Source organism: Stenella coeruleoalba (genome assembly GCF_951394435.1).
Source record: "Stenella coeruleoalba genome assembly, chromosome: 2".
NCBI classification, from domain to species: domain Eukaryota; kingdom Metazoa; phylum Chordata; class Mammalia; order Artiodactyla; family Delphinidae; genus Stenella; species Stenella coeruleoalba.
In genome coordinates, this window is record NC_137147.1 from 122417256 (window position 1) to 122432968 (window position 15713).

The following is a 15713-nucleotide window of genomic DNA, read 5'->3' on the forward strand; positions in this document are numbered from 1 at the left end:
AACGCCCAGCACATACTATACACCTAACTGTTTTATTTATGGCTCCAATCTCAGGGTTGTCCTACTTCTGAGTTGTCAACACCACCAGCTCCCCGCCTGCTCGAATGAAGGGCAGGAAGGATGGGGAAGCAAAGGAAGGCAAAGTGCTGAGGATTCGAGTGGTACTTAGAAGACAGCCCCGGGTCCAGGGCTCGGACCACTGCACGTGGGAATCCAAAGATCGGGGTGGAGCGTCATCTCCACTCTCACTAAGCAATAACTCTAGGCAAGGTATTTCTTTGGTTTCTCCCCACCTGGGACAGATGGGGCTGAGGGTGGGGTCTCCAGAACATGGGGGCAGGAAGGGACATTCCCCCCTTTCCAAACTTTGCTGACAAATTGGAAAAAAAAAAAAATCATTAGTCCCTTTCATTTCTCAGAGAAAAAACTATGGCCTCTTTTGGGCGGTCCCTCAGTGGCATCAGAACCCAGCACATGGGGGCTTGTCTCTAGCAGTCGAGCCATCTGCAACTGATGCAGGATTTGGTCTTTTCACATATGCTGCCTCCAACCTGTCTGCAACGGATTGCTTTATACCACATCCAGTCTCCCCTGAAGTTCAATATTTACACCAGCCTCGGAGGCTCAGCAAGGGTGGGAATTTATATTCAAGTGGCACTAGGCACCAAACAGATACTCTGAAAACGTTTCCTCTTTGAGGGTTTTAAAAACAGCTTTACTGAGGTATAACTTATCTACCAAAAAAATTCACTCATTATAAGTGTACAGTTCCAGAAGCTTCAGTAAATTCACACAGGTGTCTAACCATCACCACGCTGCATTTTCAGAACATTTCCGTCACGCCGAAGTTCTTCATTCCCGATGGTGGTCAAGCTCCAATTCCATCCCCAGCTCTTCACTGATCTGCTTTCTGCCTCCATAGTTTTGCCTTTTCTACAAAGCACATATTAATGGAATCACAAAATGTGTAGCCTTTTGTGTCTGGCTTTTTTTCACTTAGCCTAATGTTTTTGAGGTTCACTCATGTTGTTACATTATTGTTGGGCAGTAATTGTGCCACATTTTATTTATCCATTTATCTGCTGATGGACATTTGGATTGTTTCCAGTGGGGTATTTTGGTGGTGGAGGGGGGTTGGTATCATGAATAACACTGCTATGAGCAATCACATACAAGTCTCGTGTGGACATGTTTTCATTTCTCTTGGGGAGATACCGGGGTAGAGCCTGGAACTGCTGAGTCACATGTCTGAGTGTATATTTTTTGGAAGTCTGGAAGAAGTGTTAAAGTATAGCCATGTTGCAACCTAATCTTGGAGTTGCAAGAAGGCAGAATAAAGCACAAAGTGTTGCAAAGTCAAGTGGTGGGAACATGAGCAGAGATGCCTAACTGCATCCAAGAATTCCAATTCTTATAACCCACCACCTCCATCTACTCTTATTCTTTTCAGGGCAACAATCCTTGGTGGCACCAACAAATTGTGAAATTTTAATTCATTTATCTGATGTATCACAAAATACGGTTGTTCAAATAAGGGAATTTTTTCAGAGAACAGAAATATTCTCTTTCTTATTCAAGGGCTTAAAAATTAGCCATTTCATAGGAATCTTGTACATGTGTATTCCAAAATCCATTTCTTTCCAAAATAGCACAACCTTGATCTTTTTTTTTTTTTTTTTTTTTTTTTTTTTTGCGGTACGCGGGCCTCTCACTGTTGTAGCCTCTCCCGTTGCAGAGCACAGGCTCCAGACGCGCAGGCTCAGCAGCCATGGCTCACGGGCCTCTTCCCAGACCGGGACACGAACCCGTGTCCTGTGCATCGGCAGGTGGACTCTCAACCACTGCACCACCAGGGAAGCCCAACCTTGATCTTCTTAATGTCTAAGGTTATTACTCCAGAAACACATCACCTTACACAGAGTAATGTCCTCAAAGAAGCCTTGGCCATCCGAATTCTTCTGGACAAACTGAAGACTGCCTATGTTGTCCGGCCCCTTTCTCCAGAGACCAGCAGCCCTGCTGTCTGTTCCGATGTGATTTTGCCTATGTCTGCCACCAGCCTGGACATCAAATTCCAGAATCAGCTCACTGTGAGCGAGGACTAAGAGGTCTACTCCAGGTAACGTTCTTGAATTTCATACTCTGGACTTGACTGCGTGGCCTGGGCTACTCAGGAGACATTTGGAGATGGGTCTCAGTTCCAGTTTGGAAAGTTAAGGGTAACACATAAAAAGGATCTCGGTACTACAAATTTGTCTGTTCTCCATCAAAACAAAAGGCTACAAAACTTTCTTCCCACTGAACCAAATGGAAGCACTTACTTATATTCTCATTGGTTATGAGAGGTACAAGAAAAATCATACTTTAAGGAACAGTGTGACAAGAAAATATTTAGGCAAAAAAATCAAAGGGCTTTGGGAATATGCTTCTGAGAAGGAATAAAGGGGTAAAATAGTGGTTTCCAATCTTTGCTGCACATTGAAATTACCTGGGAATCTTTTGAAAAGCAATGATGCTTGGATCCCACCCCCACACATTTTGATTGAATTGGGACAGAGTGCAACTTGGGCATCAGGATTTCTTAAAAGCCCCCAGATGATTCTAATGTATAGCAAAGTGTGGGAACCCGTGGGGTAAAAGTCATCTTGGCTTACACCAAAAGCACACTCAAGGGAAATGTTCTACTGACACTCTGGTAACTCAAAAGCCCTGAAAAGGTTCCACTGCCTATCCAAATTATAACCTCCATACCTGGGTGCATAACAGCTTACATAATTCTCATACCACCTATCTCTCCAGTATTATTTGCCAAACAGGTCCCAGGATGCCCCAACTCGTTGCCTTTGCTGCTGCCGCCTGTCCTGAAATGCCTTTCTTTACCCTCTGCTTTTTGCTGTTTCTGGAAACCCTCCAAGGCCCATCTCAAAGCCACCTCTTCTCAGAAGCCTGTCTGATCTTCTTCTTCTTTTGTTTTTGTTTTTTCCTTTTTTAATGTTTTTTTGATGTGGACCATTTTTAAAGTCTTTATTGAATCTGTTACAATATTGCTTCTGTTTTATGTTTTGGTTTCTTGGCCAGGAGGCATGTGGGATCTTGGCTCCCCGACAAGGGATCGAAGGCGCGCCCCCTGCGTTGGAAGGCAAAGTCTTAACCACTGGACTGCCAGGGAAGTCCCCTGTCTGATCTTCTTAATCAGATACCTGACTCTTTTTCATGCCCATGGCATGTGTCTTTTCTTTCCCTGTAGCACTCTGCAAGTTCTGCTCGGCACTGCTGGCATTTACCTATTTATCATCTACCTTTCTTCTCTTCCTCCCTTCTGACTCTTCCCTTTTTTTTCTTTTTTTTTCAGGTTTGAGCAGAAGACTGTCTCTTTTTATAGCTCATTTTGCATTCTTTTAAAAAATTTATTTATTTTTATTGAAGTATAGTTGACGTACAAATTATATAAGTTTCATGTGTACACATAATGATTCACAATTTTTAAAGGTTATATTCCATTTATAGTTATAAAATATCAGCTATGTTCCCTGTGTTGTACAATATATCCTTGTAGCTTATTTATTTTATATGTAATAGTTTGTACCTCTTAATCCCGTACTCCTAAATTGCCCTTCCCTCCTTCCCTCTCCCCACTGGTAATCACTAGTTTGTTCTCTGTATCTGTGTGACTCTTCCCTTCTTACAGGAGTGAGGGGAGTAGGCAAAGGGGCTGCACCTAACCCTCTTCCTAAATCTGAGAAATACAGAATCGAGTTGTTGCTACTGGTCACACCTGATACAAAGCCAGTAGGGGTCTTCATCACAAGCAAGGATGACCCATACATTTTTGGCCATGGGTGAGGAAGGCAGCTCAGAGAACACAGCTCCCATCAAGAGAGGCAAGGTTCTCAAGCTCTATCTAAAGAGAGAGCCTCCAAACAATGGCAGGCAGGAATCCAAGGCTAGAAGCCCAGAATCCTCAGAGCTACAAGGGCTACTAACCAGCAGCAGGTTCACCATTGCCCTTCCCTGACATCTAAAGTACTATCAGCAGGGCAGGGGCCTGAAGCTTAGCTGAGCTTGGAAATGGCCCAAACACCTAAGCAATGACATACATCTGTAAGAAGACCCCACTGGGACTTTGGGTTTTACACATGATTCAGGTAATGAGAAATACATCATAAATATTCTTGCAAATAAAAATCACACTTTGGGCTTCCCTGGTGGCGCAGTGGTTGGGAGTCCGCCTGCCGATGCAGGGGACGCGGGTTCGTGCCCCAGTTTGGGAAGATCCCACATGCCGCGGAGCGGCTGGGCCCGTGAGCTGTGGCCGCTGGGCCTGCGCGTCCGGAGCCTGTGCTCCGCAATGGGAGAGGCCAGAACAGTGAGAGGCCCGCATAACGCAAAAAAAAAAAGTAAATAAAAAAATTAAAAAAAAAATCACACTTTAATTTTCAGCTACACTCAAGTGCCTAATACTTTTAGTTAACACGCAACTGAAAGGTAGTCACATCATGTAATAATTCCTAATAAAAATGAATTAAACTCTCCTGTTAGCTTTCCCCTCTATGTATATCACTTGCTCAGCCTGGAAAAAAAAAAAAAGAATGTGTATCCTCAGGCAGCAGGAAAACTTGCAGGTATCAATACGCCAAAGCAAAAGTGCTTACCAACACCAGGGTTTCCAGAAACACAAACCTACTTGGAGGAAAAAAAATAAAAGAACTGTGCTAAAATTCACTTTAAAATTTAATACAACCAACAGTAACACCATCACCTCAAATTGGCAGAGCCTCGGTTTGCCATGTCGGTGACCTGGGACACTTGGGCTGGGCACAGTGGCAGCCTCCTTGGATTTGCCAAAAGAAAGACATTTTTCTAAAGAATCAGTGTTCCCAGCAGGGAGGGACAGTGTGCTTTTCAAGGATGGAATGAAGAGCTGCCCTCTCTCTTTAGCTATATCAGATGATGGAATTTTAAGAATTTAAGACTGACCAAGAGTGAGTCTGAGAAAAAGCAGGAAGGTTGTAAGGAAACCCTTATGCGGTAACTTTATCCAGTCGGGGCACATAAATCAGCAAGGACAACCTTTCTCATGACCTTCCCACCTCTTGCTTTCCTAAATTATTTCCCCAAATTCTCTTTAGAAGGAATTAACTCATTAATGGATGTCTCCTTTTATTTCAAAGCATTAGCTTAAAGCCAGGCAAGAGCTGTATTTAAAGGGGGGGCGGGTCGGTGAAGAGAAGCACATACGCAAAGGAACACCTGGGCTAAGTGCTGGAGAGAAATTGCGCGTGCAGGAAGCACCCGCTTTTATTCCTCCTCTGGTGAAAGGCCTCCGGCTAGTTTAAAACCCTTATCACAAAGCACGTCTCTGCAGAAGGCAAAAATTCTATGAGTAGCACAAATCCTACAAGCTGATCAATAGAAACAATTCTGTGAATCAAGATTTCTTTGTAACAAAATGAACTGTTCACATGCCTCCAAATCTCTGATGTTCTAATACATCTGAAAAGATGGAATGGCTTTTACGTAGTGGACTACAGCACCCTGAGGCAGATAAGGGACCCATAAATGATGATTTCATGGAGAGGTAAGCACTTCAGACCCACTCCCAGTGCTTTTGGCAGAAACAGCCCCTACTGCAGCCCCATCTGCTGCTTTGCTGGCCACAGTCAGACACGTAACCCTGGATGGGTCACAACCCAGTCCTGAGGACGGAGAATTGTGACTACACGAGACCCCATGTGAGCAGGTGGGTCCTCACTCAGGGCGCCCGCACTGCTGTCATTTTCACTTCTTCTTTTTAATGAGAAAGGGCTCTTCCCTTAGAAACACAGAACTTTAAAATGCAGGCTGCTTACTCTGTGGTGGGAGAATGTCAGCTTGTGAAATTTGGAGCACTTACCCCTCTAGTTGCTCCTCTCCTAGGATCTGGCGAAGGTTCTTCAGGAAGGACAAGGAGACCAAGGCATGGGAGTGGCGGATCTTCACGTAGCCCGTCACGACCTCAATGAGTCCCATGAAGTTCTCCAGTTCTGAAGCGATGTTGTCTACGGTAAGGGGGGCCGTGTTACTGAGCATTCCCTAAGCGTGAGCGGGGCGGACACACTTGGTTTCTCGCAAACGCGTGTGGAGAGCAATTCAGTGCGGGTCTTGTTTTCATGGTGCCACTGAGGTGCTCGGGCTTCACAGGACCCTTGTCCCTTATCAAAAGTGCGTTTCCCTAAGCTTGGCTTTCAACACCCTCGCCTGGGATGGGGCCCCCAAGGCCAGGGAAGGGGAGTTTCTAGAAGGCTGGGTACTGCAGCTCCCAGGCTGATTAACAGAATGTAATACCATAAACACCAGACTGCCAATTAGCAAATGCGGGCACATCTAGGGAACTTCTTTAATATGCTCTGTCAACAGACAGTGCTGCCTCCAAAGTACAAGGGCATGACTAAATAAACAACATTTCCTCGGTCTCATTAGGAACTGCCTTTGCCACATTTCTAGTTCCTAAGATACAGGGATCTATATTTAAAGCTTCCATCTTACTAAGACTGGAAGAAAATGCACCAAAACGTTAACAATGGTTATCGGCAGGTAATTTTAAAAAATTCGTTTCTATGCTTCTACGTTTTCCACAATGCACATTCATAACTCTCACACATATAAAATAGTTGGGAACATCGTTGCTAATAGATGTGTAAAAATGACAAGATGTATAAACTGTATTTCCTTTAATTTTGTAGCCTATTTTTTTCTCATAGTAAATAAAAAACATAAACTTCAACTTATGCCAAAATTATAACACATACTATAATGAATTGGGTGTGGTTCAACTAACAGAATTTTACTGTGTATGATTTGTGAAGGCTTACTTAATAAAAGGTTCTCTTTTGCTTTCAATTGATAAACTTCAAAGAATAAGTGTACTGTCCTCCAGGGTAACACCCTACATTTATGGACAGCTTGATGGTTTTCCAAGAGAAATGAAGGAGAAATTCAAGTTGTAAAGACTAGCGGTTGCCTGCAGTTGATGTTTCAAGGAAAAGATCATGAATTTAAAATGTGGGGTGGGGGACTTCCCTGGTGGTGCAGTGGTTAAGAATCCACCTGCCAATGCAGGGGACATGGATTCAAGCCCTGGTCCGGGAAGATCCCACGTGCCACAGAGCAACTAAGCCCGTGCACCACAACTACTGAGCCTGCACTCTAGAGCCCGTGAGCCACAACTACTGAGGCTGTGTGCCATGACTACTGAAGCCCATGTGCCTAGAGCCCACACTCCACAACAAGAGAAGCCACTGCAATGAGAAAAGCCTGCGCACCACAACAAAGACCCAACGCAGCCAATAAATAAATAAAATTAAAATAAAATTTAAAAAAATCCTCACGGTCAAAATCTGAAAGATTTATTTTAAAAATAAATAAATAAATAAATGTGGGGCAGGACTCATGCCTTCTAGTAAGGCTGAGGAAGGACCTTTCCAATGAGATGTCTAACCAATTTCCTGTGATGGCTATAATCTGGAAGACACATTTCATCATCATGCACAAATATGTACCAATTCCTTCTCAAATTATACTTCTCCATGGATTTAATTCGTGGATTAAATTTTTATCTTGAGGATAGGAATATAAGAAAAAAAGAAGGGTTAGCCATTTAAAGGATATGTTCTAGGGAATGAGGAAAACTTTTTTAAAAATTAAGAAATCTAGTAAGTGCAAAAAGAATAAAACTGCAGAATACCATGAAAGCAAGAAAATTCTAGCTGTGTGGAAACAAAGTTATCTCTGTTGTAGAGGAGTGAAAGGTGTTGTGAAAATCAAGGGCTATCCAAAAATTCAAAAGAACTAAGCAGAAAACTTGTTGCTGCCATCTCTAAACCGTAAGAATAGAGCTCACGTATTGTACAAATAGTATTAAGGAAAAGTAAATGCGCAGAATAAATAGGACATTTTTGCCCCTCAGACTATAAAAAAAAAGAAAAAAACTTCTTCACAAAAGGATTTAGAAAAAAATTCCTTTCAGCCTCAACTCCTTCTTATATTTCTCCTAGCTTACAAAATTATCAGTACCTTCACCAAGTGGTTCCAGTGGTGGAGAACTTAAGGCACCGTTACTAGAAGCCCTTGTCAATTACAGATCAGAACTGAAAGTATCACCAAATAAGTCAACAGGAAATGCTTCACACAAATGCAATTACCAGGAACGCCAGCCATCTACTGCAAATAATGGGGATCCTGTAGAGGGTGAGATCGAAGCTTTAAATGCATGATGACATACATATACTTTTATCTCTTTTGGTTCTCAGAAATAAATTTGGAGATTGGCCACTTTTGGACTGAATAAAATTTTAAAATGATATCATTAAACTCTTCCCTTGCTCAGTATCTTCCATATATCCAAGTAACCAAGACTCTGGACTTAAAGCTCTGTGGACTTGGCTCCGGCTGGAGACTGCTGAGTCACACCTTTGATCCATCGGTCTCTTCTGGGGTTTGTACGTGTTGGGATGTGTGTATCCTGCGTAAGATGTGACTTAAGAAAGATGAGGGATGACCCTCTGAAGAAACAAATGCTGTGCCAATGGCTGAAAATCAGACGGCCTTTCAATCTGTTTTTTATCTTTAAGGGAAACTCAAAGGAGGGGCATTGAGCATGAGGCTTACGCACCATGTTGTTTTTCTAGGCCCATATTTTAGTTGTGAGTCATGGATGAGTAGGAAAAGCATCAACAAAAGAAAACCAAGAGATCTGGCCCTCTCTTCCAGGGAGATGGAATACTTACTGCCGCGTCGGATATTAATGAGTAGATTGCCCTTGAAGATGGTGCATCCTTGGAGCATCTGAGCAGAAGTGACAGAATCAATGGTCTTTGTCTTTTTCTCTTCCTCACACACTTTGGGACAAGGGCCTTCGCAAGGGATGCAGTACATGCTGTTGAAAATAAACCAACCCAAAACACAGAGAGCTGAGTCTGTCTTCTTGCATTAAAAAAAATCATAAAGATATGCTTTTATTCTAGGTGTCTTTACAGTCCACATTACAAAAAGCAACTGGTGGAAGCATTCAAGTGGTCACACTGTTTCTTATCCCCAAGCCTACCCAGGATAAACCACTCAAATTGCAACCAAAAGGAGAAACTGCCTACAAAGGAAAAGCATGCTGCCTGTTTCCAGACAAAACACATGATACACCCTTGAGGCATGTGTGTATCATAGGCTGGGACTGGTGAGCCAGCTGGTCCCATGTGGGAGAAACAGCTTTGCAGAAAGAAAGCACCTGGGGTTCCCAAGAAGAACAGAACTGTTCTCTGATGTTGTGGCCCCTGCTGGCACACCCTGGAGGAGCCACGGGGAGAGTGGACAGGGACAGCAAAGGGACGGCAGAGTCTCTGCCACTAACGGGAATCTAACTCCTGCAGCCAGCGGTCCAGCAAAGTCCAATGAGGGATTCCAAAAGGCATGTGCTATAGCACAGATCCATTATTTTCTTGCTAAAGCACAACTGAAATAATTTCTTGACAGTGTTTGGCAGAAACTTGTAAATTGATCCAAGCGTTGTTTTCGCTGCATACACAATAAAAACAAGGAACTTCCATTACTTTGTAATAAGCTCCTATTTCACATGCAATCTTGAACATGCCACAAACCACCAACAGTCAGGGACCAGTGAGTGACGCTGGCACTTTTCCTGCTCACCTACCCTTATTTAGGAAACAGTGGACAAAACACTAATCCAGCTGCTGAACCACAGAAAGTTCGGTCAATTTCCAAACAAATAAATGATACAACATTATGGGATGTGTGTGTAATAGGACGGTGAATTGGAGAGCCACTATATTTACATGATGGTTCTTGAATGATCGTTCAAACTTCATGAAGTGAAAAACAGTCAAGGAAACAGTGTAAGTTACAGCTCTTAGCATTAAGTACCCCTACCCCGAACCTTACTGCATATTTAAGGCAAAGATGAAGGGTTTTGTTTAAAAGCTTATAGATAAATAAAATTTTCCTACTGTTTTCTTATTTCATATTGGGAGAACAGGAGGCAAGGTTTCCAAAGGAACTGGGCCAACCATAGCAACGGAGGTTTCTCCCTTCTCTAACATCACACTCAACATGCTCACTTCTAGAGTAGGTAGCAGCTTTTCTTCAGTACTCTTTGTTGGTCTTTTATTGCTTCTAATTTACCTACAAACCAGATAATGCCCCACCTCCCTTTTTAAACACTTTTTATTTTGAAATAATTACAGACACACAGAAAGTTGCAAAAATAGTACAGAAAGGTTCTGCGTACCCTTCACCTGGTTCCCCCAATGGTTGCATCTTACATAATGATAAAGCAATATCAACACCAGGAAACTAACACAGGTACAATGCCTGCATATACTTACATGTCATCTTATCACCTGTGTAATCACCATAACCAGCTAGCCCATCACCACAAACATCTCCCTTGTGCTACCCGTACAGTCACCCTGCCCCCACATCTCTAACTCACGGCAACCACTGATCTATTCTCCATCTCTGTTATGTTGTTATTTTGAGAATGTTATATAAATGCAATCATATGGTGTGTGACCTTGTGAGACTGGTTTTTTTCACACAGCATAATGTCCTTGAGATCCATCCATGCTGTGTGTGTTTGAATGGTTTGTTTCTTTATATTGTTGATTGATATTCCATGGTGTGATGGATCACGGTTTGCTTAGCCGTTTACCTATTGTGGAGCATCTGTGCTGTTTCCAGTTTTTGGCTGTTACAAATGAAGCTGCTACAAATAACTGTGTACCTGTTTTTGTGGGAACCTAAGTTTTCATTTCTCTGTGGTAAATGTTCAGGAGTGTAACTTCTGGGTTGCAGGTTAAGTGTATGTTTAGTTCCCCCTGACATTTTATTCAAATAGCAATTTCTGAACCAAACACCTTTCTTAAAATGTCTAGGAATCATCCAGCACTTAAAAAAAAAAGTTTTTCTACGAAAGTGCTCTGATTACATGTTGATAGTTTAAGCGTCCTCAAATCCATTCTGGTATACACAGTATTAAAAAATAAATATTTTAAAGTAAGGGTCAAATAGCCCTTAAAGGCTGAGAGGGGGATTTATTAGTTCTTGACGGCATTTTATTTTAAAGTGTAAAAGGGAGATCTGTAGCTTTGAACAGACTGTAAGCACTGGTAGGAAAAATAACAGCTCAATTCTTTGAAAAATGAATTACAGTAGAAGAAACTGTCACAGTGCACAGCACATCCCACTTTGCCCGCTACTCTGGCAGCTGCAGATGACTGAATGCCTCCAGACACCACAGGAAACACACCCGAAAGGCAAAGAAGTTATGACCCAAGGCCATGCACCAGCTGCCTCATCTTGGCCCCCACCCCTGGGGAGGAACTGTGGCTGAGCCTTAACTGGGTTCCAGGCACTGCCCAGGGTACTGGCAAAGCCTTTTTAAGTTCTAGGGCTGCCAATAAAATGTGAGTAAAATGTGGCATACTTATTTTGGGTGGAATATGTATACTCTCCAGTTCACTGGCATCCCTGGCACATTTACCATTTTAAAGTATTTAAAGTAACTTTTACTATAATAACCGTTACAGAAATGATGACAGGTAGAAAGCTCTACACTTCATTTTATGAAATAATGTGAGCTTTACCTTTGATTTGAAGTTAAGCCTATGGAAGGAGCAACATCTCCAAATATTACACCAGAAACAGATTCCTCTTTACCAAGACTTGCTTGATGAGGTTTGCAGAAACAGAAGGCAGCAAACAGAAGGGAAGTTACACGTTATACTCAAAATGAATGTTTCCTTTTCCAATGGTATTTTATATTTGTAGAATAGTTTTATTTTGAAGAACCTCGAAACGTAAGGATCCTCTGGTGCTAATCACGAAGTAGGCATTTAGTCCATTACAACAGAATTACTCTCTCCTAAGAGTTCTCTGCTCTGCTCCAGAGGAGGAAACAGCATCCCCAAATCTCTAGTCTTCTCTTGCTTCCAGGGTTATAGTCCTGTATTTTGTAACAATTCTGGCATTGCTTTTTCAAAAACTTAAAACCAATTCACAGAAGTCCAGTTGGCATGCACGAGAGGGATGCTGTTTGCCGTAAGGAACTTCTTTGCTTCCCAAGAGAAGTCTCAATGTTCAGGAAGCAAAATGAGAGAGACAGAGAAAACTGAGGGAGGGTGAAGGGTTCGTGTGTGTGTAGGAGGTGCTGATGGAACAAACTGCTTGCTCTTAGTGGCAGCTAGTTCAGGCAGGACGGGAGCCAGTGCTAAGAGACTTTGAGGCCTGCTCACTGCCTTAAGGATGCTGGTGGGCTGGCCGTGTCTTCCTTCCCGCACTCCCAAAGCCTTCACTGGTCTAGTGTTGAGTAGCATCGAGGGTGAGAAAACCTCAACCTACAGTCTCCCCCACCGGCCTGCTGCTGAGGGTGGCAGCCCTGCATGTGCACAGGGGGTCAGTGACCTCCGGGGACCTGAGCCCACAAATCAGGTACTTAATTCCAAACGGCCAGGCAGTAGGCTTTCAAACCAAAAAGACTCCCCATTGCTCTTACAGTCATCATAAACTGAAGTTATACCAGCCCTCTGCGGTGGCCCCCCTCCCTTAACCTCCCCAGGGTCCCACCCGGATGGAGCCACTGGCAGCATCAACCTTTCTGCCCCCCAGGCCCCAACACTGACCTCTGGCTGCCGTTGCGGATGAAGCCCGACGGGCACTCCTGCATGCACTCGCCGTCGTGGATCACGAAGCCCTCGGAATCGCTGCTCTCAGCATTGGGGATGTTGGCGCAGAAGTCACGGTCCACACAACGCCAGCCCTCGAAGCGGTAGGTGTTGGGCGGGCAGCTGGGCACACAGACACCGGCATAGTAGTAGTGGCGGCAGGCCACGCAGGCCGTGTCGTTGTCGGGCGCGCTGCAGCTGCCCAGGCACTCGGGGTGGCAGCACTCGTGGTTCTCCGTGCACGCCCGCTTCCCGCACGTGCTCGGGCACACTGTGGGTGACAGGCAGGGTGTGAGGCTGGCTGAGAGCCGGATCGCTCCACCTGGCACAATCCAACCCATCAACCACAACGCGATTCCCAAATGGAACGTCACTGGGCATTGGACGTGAATCAACAGTATTACATATTGAGAATTTCATTAAGGCAGGGAGCAAATACTCTGCGTTTGGAGTCAGGTGAGCAGGGTTTAATATCTAGCCTCTCCTACTTGACTATGTTTGGTCTTGGAGGAGTCCTTACCATCTTTGACCTTGATCCTCTCTTCTCATCTACAGAATGGGGTAATAATACCCATCTTGAAAGGTTACCTGTGGCATGCGTGACACCGTGGAAGCCCTATGTGGACAATACAGTTTATTATTACCTTAGAAGGCATTATATGTGCTACTTAATCTGCATTTTTGCATATGTTCCTTATTGAAATATCTTGAAAAGCCTTAGTGTGCAGAAATGCTCATTTATTTTTGAAATGGTTAAACTAGGATATGCTAAAGATGATACCATTCAGGCTGACAAAATAGCTTTATAAAAGTTTGTGCATGCCTGTATCATATCAAAGGTCTTACCCCAAATAAGCAATGATATCTCAACCTAATATATCACAGAGAAGTCCCCATGTCTGATGGTAATTCTCAAATATAAGAAAGTGGGTGGGTGGGCAGTGTCTCGATCCCAGAGGACCATAGGATATTATAAACTATCTACCCTGACTCCCTCTATGCTAAAGTTAAGTGAAAGCAGTGTCTAAAAACAAGAGATCCACAGTTTTTGTCCCAAATAGATGAGCTGGCATTTATTTCCATAACAATGCTGTAAGGATCACACTCTAGGGGCTGTTCGCCTTACTAGCCAGTAAAGTGTAAGTCAACAAAATATGAAATCTGGTTTGCATTATATGCTTCCTACTTTTTCCTTGAGTTGGAAAACAACAGAAAATTATTTAAATATGTATATTATTGACTCTGACATGCATTATTTAGTGAAGATTCTATTATTTTCTTTATAATAAAAAAAGATGAAAAAATCAGAGATCATAGATAAGAAAATACATAGAATATCTAGTCCGCTTGATCACAATGTCATCTTATCAGTACCTCCATGGAGACCCTCCCAGATCATTTCCTACGCATGTGCATGCACATATAAATATCTATAAAAAAGGATCAAGTCATTCTGAAAGCATTTTTTGGCATAACGTACTGTGAATTCGACAATAATTTAACAGCTGCGTTGCATGCCATAACACAGTGTATCGTAAGTTATAATCAGTCTCCTACTATTAGACATTTCATTTATTGCCAACATTTTATTAGTACAATGAGCACTCAATCTTCATGAGAATTCTTAATTATTTCAGTAGAATCAATTTCCAGAGTTAGCCTTGCTGGGTCAAACTGTCCTCTGGGAAGTTGGTACCAATTTACACATCCACTAGCTGCATAGAGGAGTACCTTATTTTACTGCGAAGAGGTGCATTTAAAAACAGGTATCAGAACCTGGACATTCAAATGAATACTATCACCTCAGAAGAAACAGACAAATTCTCATGATACTGTCAGGCTTAAAATAATTTTGCAAGTTTCTTATCTGATCATCATTTTTGGCTGAGACAAATAGGTGGCCTTCCATTATTTATTCTTACCTATTTTGGTAATAAAACCTTGATTTTTAATCGGGCATTTGCCACCCAGTTACATATTATATCTCCCAGCCTCTCTTGTAGCTAGAAGTGACCTAAGTTCTAGGCAGTGAGACGCTAGAAAACTTTTGGGGTGGAACTTCCCAGAAGAGTCCTTAAAGCAGAGGGGGTACATCTTTCCTCCTCATTGCTGGCTGGAATGCAGGTGTAATGCCTGAAGCTCAAGCAGCCATCTTGGGCCATGAGGTGACACATAAAGAACAGTGGAGGGTCTTCCCTGGTGGTGCAGTGGTTAAGAATCTGCCTGCCAATGCAGGGGACACGGGTTCGAGCCCTGGTCCAGGAAGATCCCACATGCCGTGGAGCAACTAAGCCCGTGCGCCACAACTACTGAGCCCGCGAGCCACAACGACTGAGCCCACGTACCACAACTACTGAAGCCCATGCGCCTAGAGCCCATGCTCTGCAACAAGAGAAGCCACCACAATGAGAAGCCCACGCACCACAACAAAGAGTAGCCCCCACTTGCCGCAACTAGAGAAAGCCTGCACGTAGCAATGAAGACCCAAAGCAGCCATAAATAAATAAATAAATAAAACAACTCATTAAAATCTATTAAAAAAAAAAAAGAACAGTGGAGCATGATAAAAGGAACTTGGTCCTTCATGACTGTGTAGCCAGTAGGCTAACCCTGGACTGCTTACCTCTAGATTTCTTTACATGAATAAGAAATAAACTTGTGTCTTGTTTAAGCACCTGCTATTCGTTAGATGCAACTGAATGAATCCCAACTAAGTGTCTTCAGAGCCAACGTATAATATAAGCAAAGAAGAAGACTGTTCCTGTTGGTCTATGTCATTTTTGTTTACCAGAACTGCCTCTCAATGACTTCTGTCTGTTTCCACAAACTAATCTACCCAACAGATTACAAGGAGTCAAGATCTCTAGTCACGCCAAAAAGGTACATTGTTGGAGGAGCTCCTAAAACGTTGGGATACATATACAGTCTACCAAGGGGATCATCCTCAAGTTGATAACACCAATTTGAATGTACAAGCTTAGTGTATTTGCAGTAAATGCACGC

General features: G+C 43.1%; 1 protein-coding gene across 6 annotated transcripts in view; it reads right to left on the bottom strand.

The window, feature by feature from the left end:
• IGF1R (insulin like growth factor 1 receptor) overlaps positions 1-15713 on the bottom strand; it is a 305216-nt gene that overhangs the window by 53622 nt on the left and 235881 nt on the right. For all 6 annotated transcript variants that reach the window (XM_079912984.1, XM_079912983.1, XM_079912985.1 and 3 more), the window contains 3 exons: positions 12669-12981; positions 8766-8914; positions 5894-6038 (listed from right to left, as the gene is read on the bottom strand). In XM_079912984.1, the coding sequence (XP_079769110.1) occupies positions 5894-6038; positions 8766-8914; positions 12669-12981 (607 nt within the window). The remainder of the gene's footprint in view (positions 1-5893; positions 6039-8765; positions 8915-12668; positions 12982-15713) is intronic.